This window comes from Pelobates fuscus, chromosome 5 (assembly GCF_036172605.1).
Source record: "Pelobates fuscus isolate aPelFus1 chromosome 5, aPelFus1.pri, whole genome shotgun sequence".
NCBI classification, from domain to species: Eukaryota; Metazoa; Chordata; class Amphibia; order Anura; family Pelobatidae; genus Pelobates; species Pelobates fuscus.
The window spans coordinates 209,691,379-209,709,676 of record NC_086321.1 but is presented as its reverse complement, the minus strand read 5'-3'; the positions used below and the strand labels follow the sequence as shown (position 1 = coordinate 209,709,676).

General features: G+C 43.4%; 1 protein-coding gene across 1 annotated transcript in view; it reads right to left on the bottom strand.

The window, feature by feature from the left end:
* LOC134612752 (uncharacterized) overlaps nucleotides 1-18,298 on the bottom strand; it is a 112,203-nt gene that overhangs the window by 86,797 nt on the left and 7,108 nt on the right. Inside the window, exon 3 of the mRNA XM_063457186.1 lies at nucleotides 18,034-18,148. Coding sequence (XP_063313256.1) covers nucleotides 18,034-18,148 — 115 coding nt within the window. The remainder of the gene's footprint in view (nucleotides 1-18,033; nucleotides 18,149-18,298) is intronic.

Sequence of the window (18,298 nt, the reverse complement as noted above, 5' to 3'; positions counted from 1 at the left end):
CCTGTGTACATTGTTACCTATGAAGAGAAAATATAACAAGAAATATAAACAAAATATAATTTTAGCTTTGAGAATGAAAGCTTGTAAAATACAAAATGGTAAAAATTACTAGATTGAGCCTTTTCCATGACAAAGAAGTGCATCCGGCTAGTTTGAAGAAGTGGTGCACAAGTTAGTCCTGCATCTCCTTGAATCCAAGTTATTCCTTGTAAATTTGCAATTGGGAGATTCCGTAGAGCATATTACAAGCATGTTAGTTGTGGGAAAGGACAATTGTTTGTCAAACCCATCCACTGGGAAAGTAACTGATGTATGCCTGAACATATTTATAAAGAATATCACACAGCTCGTTATCACTGGAAGCCATAAGCAGTAAATCTTGATAGATATTGCATAACCAAAACTGTGCTACATTTTTGTTACATTTTGTAAAGGGACACCGTAGGCACTATAACCATTTCATCTCTTTGAATTGTTTTTAGTGTCTGGAGTCCCCTGGCACTGTCCCTCCATTCAGTGATAAATAAGTGTCCCTGGTCACCCACAGTCTGCCTTCCTCTGGAGGTGTGGTTAATGCAGAGATCACACACTTCCTTGTAGCCATACCCATTCATACCATCAGTTGGAGCTCTGACAGTTAGCTGACATTCTCAGCCAATCACACCTGCCTATTGCTGCTCAGGCTAATACCTTCCCATTACCCAAAGCAGCACTGATGGGATGGGCTGCTGGGGACTACCATTTAGCATTAATACATAAAAAAAAACCATTAAAAACGGTTTAATGCTGAATTAAATGATGGTTCCAGGGAACTCCAGACACTATAACCAGTTTAGTGACATGAAGCAGACACAGTGTCTACAATGTCCCTTTAAGCAACCAGATGAGAGAGCGAGAAAGTGAAAGAGAAGAGAAGAGAGATTTTTTTTTTTTTTTAAGAATTAATATACATAATAGAGGGGGGAGAAGGAAAAGAGGGCAGGGGGTGGGAAATATGTGGGAGTAATCACCAGTGTTTCCCCCAACAGTGATTCCTTAATCAAGAGACCTGTATTCCAGAGGCTTAGGATCCCAAATGTAATAAATATGTTTGGTAGTGCCATGTATTACTGCAGATAGTCTATCTATCTCCACTGCATCTCTAATCCTAACTATTGCTGCCTCTATGAAAGGTGTGTTAGGTTTCCCCTTTGCTCAGCGATTGTTCTCCTGGTAACTAAAGCAATTTTGGACATTTTATTTTTCTGCTCTCCTAATGTCACCATGCGGCTTGGAGAGTAAACAAATCCAGGGATTTAATGGGAGATCTGGAGGTTAGTTGGGAAACCGAGAGCCAAAGTGGGGTTCCATGATCCCAACCCATCTATTTATAACATTAACTCTATCTATAGAACCAACATAATAATGTTTTCTAGGCCTGTTCTTCTTCATGGTTTACACAAATTGAAATGGAAGCTATGGCCCCCAATATCTCCCCCAATCTGTAAGGTCTTACAGGGGGCCATTATCCCTCTCCCAAGTCAACATATGTCATGCCTTAACTATGGTATCCTCTTACTTCCTGGTTCCACGGAGCCTAGCCACACCCCTTTATGACACGGTCTGCCTATTTAATCTGACTGCACCAGCTGATCTAGGCTGGATTATTGAACTACGTTCCTTACTCACAACCCAGCTACAACTTCATGGTGAAAGCCTCTGCTACCAGACCGGACTGAAAGACTCTGCAAAGTTCCCTTCACCTCTCCTCATCCACGACTAAAGATTAAACACTCTTCATACGCCTCTGAGGAGATCTCGGGAACCAGTGTTCTATGTGCCGGAAGCTAAGTAAAACCAATGTGATAAGAGTTGCATCTAAAAGCTGTTATTACCTGTCTCCAAAAGTCCTACGGTAAAAACAATCCCGTTACAGCTAACTTCAACTCATACTTCATATCAGTTATCTGCATCTGTCTTGCTTCAGTTAAAGTATGGAACAGCTATTATAATTACTTATCACCTAAACCGTTTACTCTACTAAGAGACTCTTTATTGATTCAGTGTCTGCAATTTACTACCGTTTACTCCTTAAAGCTACAGTGCCTGTAACTGTGGACTTCAGTTATCATTTACTCCTTAAAGCTACAGTGCCTGTAACTGTGGACTTCAGTTATCATTTACTACTTAAAGCTACAGTGCCTGTAATTGTGGACTTCAGTTATCGTTTACTACTTAAAGCTACCTGTAAATTGGAATTAAAGTCTTTACCTTTTACTTTCGTTAATAAATATTCAACTATACGAAATCTGCAGTTGTGTTCCTTCATAACAAATGTTTAAACGTGACAGAATAATCCAGCCATTGTAATGGATCCAGCAGATTTCGATTCTACTATAACTACGCTGAATCAAAGAGTTAATGCACTAGCCCAAAGTGTGCAAGACCTGCAAGTTACTAACGAAAGACTTCTCACTTATATCAGAGATTTACAAACTCATACTCCTCATACTACTCTGTACTCGGCTAGTGATCCTGCTGTGTGTAACCCTGAAAAGTTCTATGGAGATCGTTCAAAATACAGGGAGTTCCTCAACTCTTGCAAACTTTTAATTGCTTTGAAACCTAGATCCTATCCTACAGAAAGAACTAAAGTTTGTTCGGTTATTTCCTTTCTAAGAGGTGAACCTATGTCATGGGCTCATTCCTTTCTGGAAAACGATGACCCCATTTTAAATTCACTAGATGAATTTTTTGAAGCCATGTCTCTTCTCTATGAAGATCCTAACAAACAAGCTACAGCTGATTTAACAATCAGAACACTACAGCAAAGAAATAGACCCGTTGAAGATTACATTGCTGAATTCAAAAGATGGGCTATAGAAACGCAATGGAATGACATCACATTGCGCAACCAGTTTCGAATTGGTTTATCGGAAGCTGTAAAAGATGAATTATCTAGAACAGAACTCCCTACTAATTTGAACGCTCTAATTCGCCTATCAATCAGCATTGACAGAAGATTAAGAGAAAGAAAGGCCGAAAAAGCCCTTTCACAGTCAAAAGACCGCAAACCTTTCACTCCCTCAAAAGCTCCAGATAAGAATTCCATACCAAGTGAACCTATGGAAATAGGGGCTCCAAAGCCTCCTGACAACCCATCTGAACCAATCGAACCTATGGAAATAGGGATAATAAGAAGTCCCCTCACTCCTGAAGAGAAAAATCGAAGACGTATGTTAAACCTCTGCATGTATTGTGCCTCTCAAGTTCATTTAGTCTCTGATTGTCCTTCATTAAAACGGATAAAAGGCAGAAGGCAGTCTCATGCCTCTTCCATCCTAAGTGTACTTCTCTCTACAGCAAATACTCAAATGTCCCCTATCGTTCTTGTATTACAGTGGGACAATAAAAGAATCATAACCAAGGCTGTTATCGATTCCGGTGCAAATGGAGTATTCATCGACTCAGCCTTTGTAACAAAGAATAAAATTCCTTGTGTTCGTAAAAGAACTTCTGTACCTGTTAAAGTGATTGACGGGTCCCTCATCTCATCGGGACCAATACTTCATGAATCCGTCCCTCTAAAAGTAACCATCAATCATACTCATACGGAAAGTCTTATATTTGATGTTATCTCATCACCATTTTTTCCTATTATATTAGGGATCAACTGGTTAAGGAACCACAACCCTCAAATCTCATGGTTTCCTTTCTCTCTCACCTTTAACTCACATTATTGTAAAGAAACATGTTTACAGCAAATTCCAATTCTTCAGTCTACGAAAGAACCAGCTAAAACCTCATGTTGTTCTGACACCGAGCTGGAGTCTCCTCCTCCTACAGTCATTGGTGAATTAAAGAGAAAGTTTACAACAGCTCCTATCCTTCAACTTCCAAATCCTTCATATCCTTATGTCCTTGAAACGGATGCTTCGGAATTTGCAATTGGAGCTGTCCTTTCTCAACACAAAACTCCTCAAGAACCTCCTTTGCCTAAAGTCATTGGAATCTTATCTTCTCTTATTGACGACATTAAAGGTCTCAGTGAAGATGTTCTTGAACTTCCTAAATCAATGAAATTATCCAAGAAAAACGGTCTCTACTATTTTAAAGACCGGATTTATGTACCTCCCTCTTTCAGAATTAAAGTACTTGAATTTATTCATGATTCTCCTCTGGCAGGTCATCCAGGTATGAAAAGGACCCTTGAATTGTCTAAAAGATACTGTTGGTGGCCTCGTCAAGACCAAACTATCGAATCTTATGTCAAATCTTGTTCTGTATGCCAAAGATCCAATCAATTGTCCTTGTTGAAGCCTCATCATCCTGACCCTTTCCAAAGAAATGTCACTACTTCTCCTGATCCCATATTGGTCCAGGGTGAAGAAGAATACGAAATTCAAAGTATACTGGATTCAAGGATCCATCGTGGCTCCTTACAATACCTCATCAGATGGAAAGGATATGAAATTGATGAAGATACATGGGAAAACTCCTCTGTCGTTCATGCTGACATATTGATTTCCAAATTTCACAAGCGTTACCCTTCTAAACCAAGTCAATAGCACCCAGAGGTTGCTCATTAAAGAGGGGGTACTGTCATGCCTTAACTATGGTATCCTCTTACTTCCTGGTTCCACTGAGCCTAGCCACACCCCTTTATGACACGGTCTGCCTATTTAATCTGACTGCACCAGCTGATCTAGGCTGGATTATTGAACTACGTTCCTTACTCACAACCCAGCTACAACTTCGTTGTGAAAGCCTCTGCTACCAGACCGGACTGAAAGACTCTGCAAAGTTCCCTTCACCTCTCCTCATCCACGACTAAAGATTAAACACTCTTCATACGCCTCTGAGGAGATCTCGGGAACCAGTGTTCTATGTGCCGGAAGCTAAGTAAAACCAATGTGATAAGAGTTGCATCTAAAAGCTGTTATTACCTGTCTCCAAAAGTCCTACGGTAAAAACAATCCCGTTACAGCTAACTTCAACTCATACTTCATATCAGTTATCTGCATCTGTCTTGCTTCAGTTAAAGTATGGAACAGCTATTATAATTACTTATCACCTAAACCGTTTACTCTACTAAGAGACTCTTTATTGATTCAGTGTCTGCAATTTACTACCGTTTACTCCTTAAAGCTACAGTGCCTGTAACTGTGGACTTCAGTTATCATTTACTCCTTAAAGCTACAGTGCCTGTAACTGTGGACTTCAGTTATCATTTACTACTTAAAGCTACAGTGCCTGTAGTTGTGGACTTCAGTTATCGTTTACTACTTAAAGCTACCTGTAAATTGGAATTAAAGTCTTTACCTTTTACTTTCGTTAATAAATATTCAACTATACGAAATCTGCAGTTGTGTTCCTTCATAACAAATGTTTAAACGTGACAACATATAGGGAAGAGCTCCTGAAGCTAAACCAGGTGTAATGAGTCACTAAATTGTGACAGATCTGGCCCTTTTGGACTTCACATTGCATTCACATTCTTTCAAAAGTGAGAAGCTGCAGATTTGTAGATAGCAGAAGTAGTCAAAGGTGGTGAGGGGTAGTCTGTGGTAAATCTGAAAATAGTATCAACTAATCGTTCCAATAAAATTGGTAAACCCTAGATGATTGTTTTCGAAATGTGAAAAATCACAAGGGGTCATGCCAGGTGTGAATTGTGTATTGCAAAATAGGCATAAGTGGTGAAGGGTCAAAGACCAAGGAATATTTATTTACAATTTTGTCCCAAATGTGGTGATTGTTTTGGGAAATGGAAGGCCTAGATGATTTAGGAAGCCAAATGTAAAAAGAAGAAAAGTCCCATCCAAAAAGAGAGTGCTCTAAATCAACCCATCTTTTGATTCCCATAGGAACATGTAAGTTTGGACCTGGGCTAAATGGGCAAGACCAAGGCCTCGTGCCCTGTTTCAGATGTACATTGTCGCTTTCTTGATCCTTGCTTTTTTATTGGCCCAGATAAATTTGTCAACCTGTATTTGTAGAGATTTAAAATCAGCAATAGAAATGTATACTGGCAGAGTTTTAATTAAATATAAACAGCAGGGCAATAAATTAATTTTTATTGAGGCTAGTCTAGCCAGTCATGAAATAGATATACAGTTTAATGTTTTCAGATCTCACAAAGTTGTTTCTAATAATGGGGTGTAGTTGAGATCGTATGTTCAATCCAGGTAAGCTGGGAGGTAGATAGTGGATGCTATGTGTATTAAAACGGAAATGATCATTCGTTTTTCGAGATCATTTAAAACCGGGACAGAAATATGCAGTGGTAATGCTTCCGTCTTGTCTAAATTTAGCTTGTATCATTGCGTATTCTTGCTAGAAGGGTAATAAAAGTGGTAGGAAAGTCAATGAAGAATAGGGTCATCAGGGTCAACAGTATGTTATCCATGTAGGGTGCTGTTTTATATTCTTCTTGTCGTACATGAATCCCTTTGTTTGTGTCATCAGTCTGCAAGGTTTGGTGTAATGGGATAGTACAAATTGAATAGGGGACAATGGACACCCTTGTTGGGTACCATTGTGAATTGTAAATGCAGGATGGTCAGTATGAGAGATCATGAGGTTTGCCATCAGATTGGAATAAAGAACCTTCAAAGAGTCAAGGAAGGGTTGTGGAATGCCAAATTTGTTAGTGTAGCAAATAAAACTGAAAGACATTTTTTAAACACACAAAATGTTTTTGTTTTTTTAAATGTGGCAAATGCAGTACTTCCAAAATAGTAGGCCCTTCATATGGACAAAACACAAGCTTTCAGTCATTTGTAGCTAAGAAGAATTTTGAAATAAAAGACTCCTGTCATTAAAAATTTAACTGTGTTGCATTGCCATAATACAGACAAGGACCGGGGGCTGGCAGGAAGCTGTAACTTACCTTTCCTGCAGCTCCTGTCAGCTCCCTTCTCTCTCCTCCGGTCCGTGCAGCTCCCAGGTCAGCTCCCTCTGCAAGTTTCGCGAGAGCCGCGGGGTCAGAGCGTTTCCACGGGTTACCGTGGCAATGCTCTGCGCGGCCACGAGACTTGCAGAGGGAGCTGACCTGGGAGCTGCATGGACCGGAGGAGAGAGAAGGGAGCTGACAGGAGCTGCAGGAAAGGTAAGTTACAGCTCTCTGCCAGCCCCCCTCCTACACAGTGCACACCACTGGACCACCAGGGAGTGATAGCCCCCCTCCCTGGCCAGCTAACAAGCAGGGAGGGGGGATGAAAAAATAAAATAAAAAATATTAATAATAAAAAAAATATATATATTAAAATAATAATAATTAGATTTATTTTACCACTTGCATTGGGATAACCAGAAAGCAAGTACCGTATATACTCGAGTATAAGCCGAGTTTTTCAGCCCATTTTTTGGGCTGAAAAACCCCAACTCGGCTTATACTCGAGTCATAGTCTGTATTATGGCAATTTGCATTGCCATAATACAGACTGGGGGGAGAGGGGGGCTGGCAGAGCTGTACTTACCTGTTCTGCAGCTCCTGTCAGCTCTCTCCTCCTCCGCGCCGTCCGTTCAGCACCTCGGTCAGCTCCCAGTGTAAGCTCTCGCGAGACTTACAGTGTGAGCTGATAGAAGGAGCTGCACGGACGGCGCAGAGGAGGAGAGAGCTGACAGGAGCTGCAGAACAGGTAAGTACAGCTCTGCCAGCCCCCCTCTCCCCCCCACTGAACTGCCACTGGACCACCAGGGAAGGAGAGCCCCCCACCCTGCCATGTATCAAGCAGGGAGGGGGGACGAAAAAAAAATAAAATAAATAATAATAATAAAAAAAAATAATAATAATAAAAAATAAAATAAAAAAAAGGGGGTATAAGGACCACTGTGGGAGGGGGGGGGGGGGTATAAGGACCACTATGGGAGGGAGGGGGTGGGATAAGGACCACTATGGGAGGGAGGGGGGGTATAAGGACCGCTATGGGAGGGAGGGGGGGATAAGGACCACTATTGGAGGGAGGGGGTAGGATAAGGACCACTATGGGAGGGAGGGGGGTATAAGGACCGCTATGGGAGGGAGGGGGGGGATAAGGACCACTATGGGAGGGAGGGGGGGGATAAGGACCACTATGGGAGGGAGGGGGGGGATAAGGACCACTATGGGAGGGAGGGGGGGGATAAGGACCACTATGGGAGGGAGGGGGGGGATAAGGACCACTATGGGAGGGAAGGGGGGGATAAGGACCACTATGGGAGGGAGGGGGGGAGAAAAGGAACACTATGGGAGGGAGGGGGGGATAAGGACCACTATGGGAGGGAGGGGGATAAGGACCACTAGCGGAGGGAGGGGGGGATAAGGACCACTAGGGGAGGGGAGGGGGAAGTAAGGACCACTAGGGGAGGGGAGGGGGAAGTAAGGACCACTAGGGGAGGGGTGAGTCAGGACCACTGGGGGAGGGGGGTGAAGGAACACGGGGGTGGGGAGGTAAGGACCACTTAGGGAGGAGGAGGGGAGGTCAGGACATATGGGGGGGGCAAATATCCTTGCACCGGCCCTGCACACACTGCATTCATACACTGCATTCATACACACACTGCATTCATACACACACTGCACTCATACACACACACTGCATTCATACACACACACACTGCATTCATACACACACACACTGCACTCATACACACGCTGCACTCATACACACACACGCTGCACTCATACAGACACTGCACTCATACACACACGCTGCACTCATACACACACACATACACACACACGCTGCACTCAGGATCTAATTTTATTTAGAAATTTACCAGTAGCTGCTGCATTTCCCACCCTAGTCTTATACTCGAGTCAATAAGTTTTCCCAGTTTTTTGGGGAAAAATTAGGGGCCTCGGCTTATATTCGGGTCGGCTTATACTCGAGTATATACGGTAGATATATTTGCTTAATTTGTACAGCTAAGCGATTTCTTTCATGATGTGCTAAAAGCACTTAATTTTTCTCTTAACAGTTATTTATTAAGACTTATTGGGAAATGTTTGGGTGGTTTTTTTTTCTCCCTAGCCTGAACAAATAGTTCATAGATAATCACCTTTGCTTCTATATCCTTAGTCTACCCTCATAGCATCACACTCCCGTATGCAGGTATACACAAACAACCACACAAGTTATTGTCCAGTTGTTTTCTTTGATTTTTAGCGCAATATTGCCAGGCACAAAGTTTGTCTAGACTTATGTTTACACCGCAATGTCTTTGTTCCATTTGTTTATAGTAATTACTGTTTTTTTTTGAGAGATGGATAACTTGGATTTTTATTTTTTTCCCCCTCTGACCCTGTTAGTGATTTTTAATTGTAACCCTTCGAGTGCTGGGTGTAAGTTGGGCACATCTGTGGCACTCAAGTGTTAACTCTAGTTCCCCCTAACCTGAAGATCAGACTGTTGCTTATGCATGATGTACGTTATCGTCTCATGACTGGAGTTTTCCTTTGTTTTATAGTACCTGTATTCCTTGTATTTTTCAGCTATTTTGTAAAGAGATGTATTTCTCCATTGAAAATAAACAATAAACTGAACAATCAAAATAATAATAATTAAATAATAAAAAAAAATGCCCACCCCCCCACCAATGCTCTGCATCACACACACACACACACACTGCACTCATATACACACTGCACTCATATACACACTGCATTCATACACACACACACACTGCATTCATACACACACACACACTGCATTCATACACACACTGCATTCATTATATACACACACTGTAAATAAATATTCAATTAATATAATTTTTTTAGGATCTAATTTTATTTAGAAATTTACCAGTAGCTGCTGCATTTCCCACCCTAGTCTTATACTCGAGTCAATAAGTTTTCCCAGTTTTTGGGGGTAAAATTAGGGGCCTCGGCTTATATTCGGGTAGGCTTATACTCGAGTATATACGGTATATTAAAATTCTACGTGTATATTTAAATAATCTTTTAACATAATTATGTGATTTTATTAATTAAAATTTGATTGACATGCCTGACAACACAGGGAGAAAGTGCAACGAATTTAATTTGCAAGCACTATATTTGACCCTGTAACTCTCCAAGACACCATAAAACCTGTACATAGGGGGTACTGTTTTACTCGGGAGACTTCGCCCATGGGGGGGGGAGGTGGTTTGCAGTCGCTTGAGACGTTCAGCCTTGAGTAGGAAGGCGGCCGCCCTTCCTCCCCGTCTCCTCCGGTAGGCCTCAGTCTGCAGCTGTGGTTCCCGGTCATGCCGGTTGTCGAGTGAGGTGTCAGCAGGTTCGTGCTTACTTCCCCAGTCCAGTGGGTTGTTTAGTGGGCAGCTTTCGTCGCTGTACCCCAAGATGTCAACAGAATTCGAGTCCAGACAGCAGGAGCTCGTGCTGAGTGCGTCTTGTTAGTTTGCCAGTCGAGAAGTTCCAGTTTTGTGTCATCACTCCACCGAACAGAGTCCCAAAACCTCAGTGCCTGTTGCCACCAAGTCTAGGTGCAGGTCTTTTGCAGTCACTCAAGGGTTTTTCTGCCTCGTCAAAAATCTGGTTGCAGTAATTGATGGCTTCCTTTTTCTGACCTGTCAAGGTAGTGTAACCACTGTTTCTTCAACTTTGAACTTGCAAACTATGCTTCTAACGGTTTCTCTAGGAATATTTAGTGCCTTTGCTATCTTTTGTATCCTGTTCCTTGTTTATGAAGGGCGATGATCTCTTCTCTTAACTTTGTGGACCATTCTTTTGACTTATATTTGTAATATGCAGTCAAACGTGACACTCAACAAACCATTAGCCAGCTCAGGTATTTCAAGTGTTCCAGCTCAAGCAGCTAATGAAGCCCTTGATTAGTTGCATCAGGTGGCTTGAGACAACACCTGTTTTGCATATTTGTTTTGTTGTGAGGGATTCTATTCAGGGGATTGAATAATTTTGAGACTGGAGAAGTCATTATAAATTGCATTTTTACCTCAATTTAGGGAAACTACTTGACTCATTCATTGTGCTGAGCTATTTCAATTGCTTTTGTTTGATTTGTCCATTGCAAACAGCTGAAAGACTGTACATTTTGACAATATACCCAATTTTCAATGGGGGTTGAATAATTTTGATTACAATTGTATATATTTGTTTACATTTAACTCTATTTTTACCTTACCTGCCATACTACATTTGCCATAAGTCTCTCTTTGGCATTGCCATCTCGGTTGGCAGCCATGTAATCGCTGCCCGGAACTTCATTTTCTATGAGCACCTACTCCGGCATACTTGCCTTTCTATTGTGGTCACATGACCACTATTTTATTCTCCATTTAGTTATTATATTTATTGATCCAAATGTATTAATCTTTATAGAAGTCATATCAACAGCATCAGTTTTTGGACACGAGCCTCTGACCTCTGAACAGCAGCACAGAGAGATTGTTGGGCAGTTTACTAGGATATTGCTGAAATGATTAAAAACAAAACACCTGCCGTTTTTTACTGGGTGAAGTACTGCAGTGGCACCCTCAGGGGAGGGCTGGCAGCCTTAGGCCTGGGGGGCAAAACCAGTCAAGTGGCCCATTGCGCCACCAAATCAGTTCACCATCCATGCCCACCTTTTTCTGGTTTTATAACGGATATTGATGTAATGCTAATCAGTAGCTCTTTGCCATACCCGCTCCTTCACGGCTCTGACTTTCAATGTTGTCAGAGCACAGGCTGAGAATCTCTGAGCCTGTGCTCTGACTCAGTAACTGAGCGCCGGAACCACGAGGGAGAGGATATGATCTGACTGCACCTACTGCTGGTGCGCACCAGTGGACCACCAGCGAATCGTTTAAATTAAATATGCTGGTGTACCCAACTTGTGAGCTGTGTTGGCCGCCGGGCGCCTCTGTGGTCATGGCACCCTGCGTGACCGCACAGCTTGCCCACCCCAACGGCTGGCCCTGCTGACACACACTGATGTTACTACTTAGACATCCCTCAATATTAATACAGAGATGAGAGTAAACACAAATAAACTGTGGAAACTAGAGCTGATCCCCCCCAAATTTATAAAGGTTTGCTTAGAGGATTTATTCAAGATTAAATCATGCCTCCTCCTCTCTCCCCCATGCGCTGCTCTGTAGGCTGGGAGGAAATGAAGAGTAATCACAGTCTCCCAGCACAATGCCACCTGTGGCTGCATGGGGAACAGCTGTTTAATGTAATGCTTGCAGGACGGCCAGCTGCCGCAGAACCTCTTTGTTTCCGTCTCTGCAAAGGGCTCCAGGCACTGCTTGTTGTGAGTGTGAGCCACTGTAAATTAGGGGCAGAGGGCACTTGCACTGCGGTCAAGACGGGTCTGGGCAGGAGGAGACTGCAGTGCAATCAGTGCACTCCCCTCCTGTGGGTCACCAGTAGACTGGTGCACCTGCCCAGGATCAGAGCCGGTGCAAGGATTTTTGCCGCCCTAGACAAAATATAAATTTGCCGCCCCCCCCCATGTGACATCACAATGCCCCACCCGTATGATCTGCCATATGAACTAACGCCAGTGCTGCACACAGTGTGTGTTTACATTAAAAAGCCTGCAGGGACCAGCTATAGACACCAGAACCACTTCATTAAGCTATAGTGTCCCTTTAATGTGAGGTAAATTATAGATTAGTGTCACTAATAATATACTAGATTGCCTACTTACAATTAGATGAGGATGATGATGGGCTGCAGTTTGGCTCCACTGGTCTGGTGTAGAACAGGACCTCTGGAGGCTGTTTGCAACTGTGGTCACAAAATTCAACGTTCTGGGAGAATTGGAAGCAGCTCCATTTTTTGGGGGCCTCTTACACATCTCAAGGTCTGGGCTCCAGTGCCTGACGGTGAGTATGCCCATAAGGCCCACTCATAAGTCCACTTGTATGTTCCACCCACCCATGAGCTCGCTCACAGGGAGTGGAGTGTGTAGGGGATGTGTTATGTGTTATCTAATATGTGTGCTTATGGTATGTAGTGTATAGGGATACCAGTTTGTGCAGGTGATGCAGTGTGTTTGTGTGTAGTGGAAGCAGTGTGTATTTGTGTATAAGGGATGTATTATGTGTTTCTGGTTGTGTGTGAGGGATGCATTGTGTGAATCTGTGTTTGTATGCATAAGGGATGCAAGGTGTGTGTCTGTATGTGTGTGCATTGAGTGTAAGAGATGCATTGTGTTTCTGTGTGTATGTAAGAAAAACAGTGTGTGTGTTTGCATGTGTGTGTAAGGGTTTGCATTGTATGTTTCTGTGTATGTGTGCAAATGATGCATTGTCTTTGTGTGTAAGGGTTGCATTGTGTGTGTGTGTAATGGATGCATTGTGTGTTTCTCTGTGTGTAAGGGAAGCATGTTCTGTTTCTGTGTATGTATAGGGATGCATTGTGTGTTTCTGTGTATGTATAGGGATGCATTGTGTTTCTGTGTATGTATAGGGATGCATTGTGTGTGTGTGTGTGTGTGCGCGTAGTGTTAAAGAGCTCCCTGTCTTGCCCCCTGTCCTATAGAGCTGTCCCTTCTGTCCCTTAGAGCTCTCCTCTCCCCCACCCTCCCCTAGCGGTCTCTTCTCACACTCACCCACCCTCCCTGTGCTCTTCTCATCCCCCCTCCACCCTCCCTGTGTTCTTCTCACTCCTCCCTCTGTGTGTTCTCACCCCCCGTGTTCTTCTAACCCCCCTCCTCCCTGTGTTCTTCTTACTCCCCCCCTTGTTCTTCTTACCCCTTCTTCTTACCCTCCTCCCTCTTCTTACCCCTTCCTTCTTCTTCTTCCCCCTTCCTTCTTCTTCTTACCCCTTCCTTCTTCTTCTTACCCCCCTTCTTCTTCTTACCCCCTTCTTCTTCTTACCCCCCTTCTTCTTCTTACCCCCTTCTTCTTTTTACTCCCCCCTCTTCTTCTTACTCCCCCCTCTTCTTCTTACCCCCTTCTTCTTCTTACTCCCCCTCTTCTTCTTACCCCCTTCTTCTTTTTACTCCCCCCTCTTCTTCTTACTCCCCCTTCTTCTTCTTACCCCCTCTTCTTCTTACCCCCTTCTTCTAATTACTCCCCACTCTTGTTCTTACTCCCCCCTTCTTCTTCTTACCCCCCTCTTTTTCTTATCTCCCCTTCTTCTTACTCCCCCCTGTTATTATCCCCCTCCCCTCTTCTTACTCCCTCTCTTCCCTCTTCTTACTCCCCCCGCCCCTCTTACTCCCCCTCCCCTCTTCTTACTCCCCCCTCCCCTCTTCTTACTCTCCCCCCTCCCCTTTTCTTACTCTCCCCCTCCCCTTTTCTTACTCTCCCCCTCCCCTTTTCTTACTCTCCCCCCCTCCCCTCTTTTTACTCTCCCCTCCTCCCCTCTTTTTACTCTCCCCCCTCCCCTCTTTTTACTCTCCCCCCTCCCCTCTTTATACTCCCCCCCCCCTTTATACTCTCCCCCCTCCCCTCTTTTTACTCTCCCCCCTTCCCTCTTTTTACTCTCCCCCCCTCCCCTCTTTTTACTCTCCCCCCTCCCCTCTTTATACTCTCCCCCCCCCTCCCCTCTTTTTACTCTCCCCCCTCCCCTCTTTATACTCTCCCCCCCCCTCCCCTCTTTTTACTCTTCCCCCCTCCCCTCTTCTTACTCTCCCCCCCTCCCCTCTTCTTACTCTCCCCCCCTCCCCTCTTCTTACTCTCCCCCCCCTCCCCTCTTCTTACTCTCCCCCCCCTCCCCTCTTCTTACTCTCCCCCCCCCCTCCCCTCTTCTTACTCTCCCCCCCTCCCCTCTTCTTACTCTCCCCCCCCTCCCCTCTTCTTACTCTCCCCCCCCTCCCCTCTTCTTACTCTCCCCCCCCCCTCCCCTCTTCTTACTCTCCCCCCCTTCTTCTTACCCCCTCCCCTGTAGGTGGCCGAGCTGCACTCCGGTCCGCGGTCCCGGCCGGAGTGACAGGAAGGTGCTCAGTGTGCACCTTCCTGTCAGTCCGGCCGGGTACAGGAAACAGAAACTCCTGTTCCGCGCGGAACAGGGGTTTCTGTTTCCTGTACCCGGCCGGACTGACAGGAAGTGCACACTCAGTGCACTTTCCTATCACTCCGGCCGGGACCGCGGACCGGAGACCAGCTCGGCCACCTACAGGGGAGGGGAGGGAGGGGAGAATCTGTTCTGCAGCCGCCTGAGCGCTCTTTACAGAGCGCTCGGCGGCTGCAGCATTTAAAGGGCCGGCCCGCCGCGGCCGGTCCTAAAAGAATTTCGGGCGGCCTGGGGGGCAATTGCCTCCCTGCCCCCCGGCCCAGCCCGCCCCTGGGCACCCTACACCCACCAACCCCTAAAGAAGATATTTGAAATTTACAGTCGGTCACTTGTATTAGGAACCCGCAAGAATTGTAAACAAAAAAAAAATCAGGGCAAAGCACTGCAGCCCTCCTCCCACCACCAACCCCTAAAAGGGGACATTTTTCACTCAGAAGAACAGCAGCAGTCTTTTGGTGTGAGCAAGGTGGCAGACTGGAAGTTGATCCAAGAATGGTTAAAAAAAAACACTAGGGTTTAAATAAAAAGTGTCTGTAAGTATCCTGAGCTCTAAAGAAATATAATGGGGTAACCGTTAGTATGCGATTATACATAGTTAGATACGATGAACCTCTGAGTTAGCGTTAGTGTAGGGTTAGTGTTAGTTTAGAGTAAAGATTAATCCTGGGTTAGGCATTGTGTAACTTTGAGGTTAGGGTAGGGTAGTTGCAAAGTTAGAGTTAGTGTTAGCATAAATGTAGGGTAGGTACAGTGTTGGGGAGTTGGTAAAAGGTTTGCGTTAACTACAAATTATTTAGATTCTAGACATATGAGGCGTTTAACATTCAGGACTGATATGTGAAACAATTTTAAGTTTTTTTCTTTAGTTGAACCTTATCTGCAAAAAATATTATAAGCAAAACTGTGAAAACTATTTTTCCCCCCCATATTTATCATTTCACTGCTATGTAATGTTGTATTAGGTATACATATAGGATATTAAAAGTCATGTTTGTCCTTTAAAACATAATACATAATATGTATGGTGCACTTAATAAGAAAACCTTTAAATTACAGTGGTATATTGTTTTGTTTCAGAAGTTGAACAGTTGCCTCTGTCCTTAAAGGTTTAATGAGAAAGTGAATATAAGAGTTAAAGGTTCCACTATATATTTTGTATAAGTGTTAATTTGCTTAGGAAGTGACTCTTTATTTTCTTGTTTCAGTTCTTCATAGTAGAGCAGCTCCATCACGAAAAACACGTGTGAGCAGACATAGTTTCCACGAGAGGCTTGCATTACTTCTCACCCTTCTGGTCATTGTTGTAAATTAATTAGTTCCCTATATATGCTATACTCCATTGCATATGTAGTGATCCTAAATATTTCCACCAATTTTTCCAAAATGTCCCACTATATATAAAATGCTGTCTGAGTCTGTATTGTTTCTTGTACAGTTGCAAGAAAAAGTATGTGAACCCTTTGGAATGATATGGATTTCTGCACAAATTGGTCATAAAATGTGATCTGATCATCATCTAAGTCACAACAATAGACAATCACAGTCTGCTTAAACTAATAACACACAAAGAATGAAATGTTGCCATGTTTTTATTGAACACACCATGTAAACATTCACAGTGCAGGTGGAAAAAGTATGTGAACCCCTAGGCTAATGACATCTCCAAGAGCTAATTGGAGTGAGATGTCAGCCAACTGGAGTCCAATCAATGAGATGAGATTGGAGGTGTTGGTTACAGCTGCCCTGCCCTATTAAAAACACACACCAGTTCTGGGTTTGCTTTTCACAAGAAGCTTTGCCTGATGTGAATGATGCCTCGCACAAAAGAGCTCTCAGAAGACTTATGATTAAGAATTGTTGACTTGCATAAAGCTGGAAAGGGTTAAAAAAGTATCTCCAAAAGCCTTGCTGTTCATCAGTCCACGGTAAGACAAATTGTCTATAAATGGAGAAAGTTCAGCACTGCTGCTACTCTCCCTAGGAGTGGCCGTCCTGTAAAGATGACTCCAAGAGCACAGCGCAGACTGCTCAATGAGGTGAAGAAGAATCCTAGAGTGTCAGCTAAAGACTTACAAAAGTCACTGGCAAATGCTAACATCCCTGTTAGCGAATCTACAATACGTAAAACACTAAACAAGAATGGATTTCATGGGAGGATACCCCAGGGGAAGCCACTGCTGTCCAAACAAAACATTGCTGCACGTTTACAGTTTGCACAAGAGCACCTGGATGTTCCACAGCAGTACTGGCAAAATATTCTGTGGACAGATGAAACCAAAGTTGAGTTGTTTGGAAGAAACACACAACACTATGTATGGTGAAAAAAAGGCACAGCACACCAACATCAAAACCTCCTCCCAACTGTGAAGTATGGTGGTGGGGGCATCATGGTTTGGGGCTGCTTTGCTGCGTCAGGGACTGGACGGATTGCTATCATCGAAGGAAAAATGAATTCCCAAGTTTATCAAGACATTTTGCAGGAGAACTTAAGGCCATCTGTCTACCAGCTGAAGCTCAACAGAAGATGGGTGTTGCAACAGGACAATGACCCAAAGCATAGCAGTAAATTAACAACAGAATGGCTTAAATAGAAGAAAATACGCCTTCTGAAGTGGCCCAGTCAGAGTCCTGACCTCAACCCGATTGAGATGCTGTGGCATGACCTCAAGTAAGCAATTCACACCAGACACCCCAAGAATATTGCTGAACTGAAACAGTTCTGTAAAGAGCAATGGTCAAGAATAACTCCTGACCGTTGTGCACATCTCATCTGCAACTACAGGAAACGTTTGGTTGAAGTTATTGCTGCCAAAGGAGGTTCAACCAGTTATTAAATCCAAGGGTTCACAAACTTTTTCCACCTGCACTGTGAATGTTTACATGGTGTGTTCAATAAAAACATGGCAACATTTCATTCTTTGTGTGTTATTAGTTTAAGCAGACTGTGATTGTCTATTGTTGTGACTTAGATGATGATCAGATCACATTTTATGACCAATTTGTGCAGAAATCCATATCATTCCAAATGGTTCACATACTTTTTCTTGCAACTGTATCTTTTGTACCTTTCCAAGAAAAAAAAAATTCAATCTAACCTTGGTTTCAGCTCTCCGTGTGTGTATGAAGACCATGCAATGCTGGACTTCTCCCAGTACCTGATAGGGCCAGTGATTCTGGATGGCAAATATGAGGACTTTTGCAGCTTTCTATCTAAAATATTTAATAATGTTTAGTCATTAAAACAAAATTATTATGTTGATGATCTCTATTAAAAACTATTTCTTTAACGAGAACACTACAAATTATGCTATTCTACCTCTTGAGGTCATTGAATAGGATTAGCAGAACTCTAACAAACGT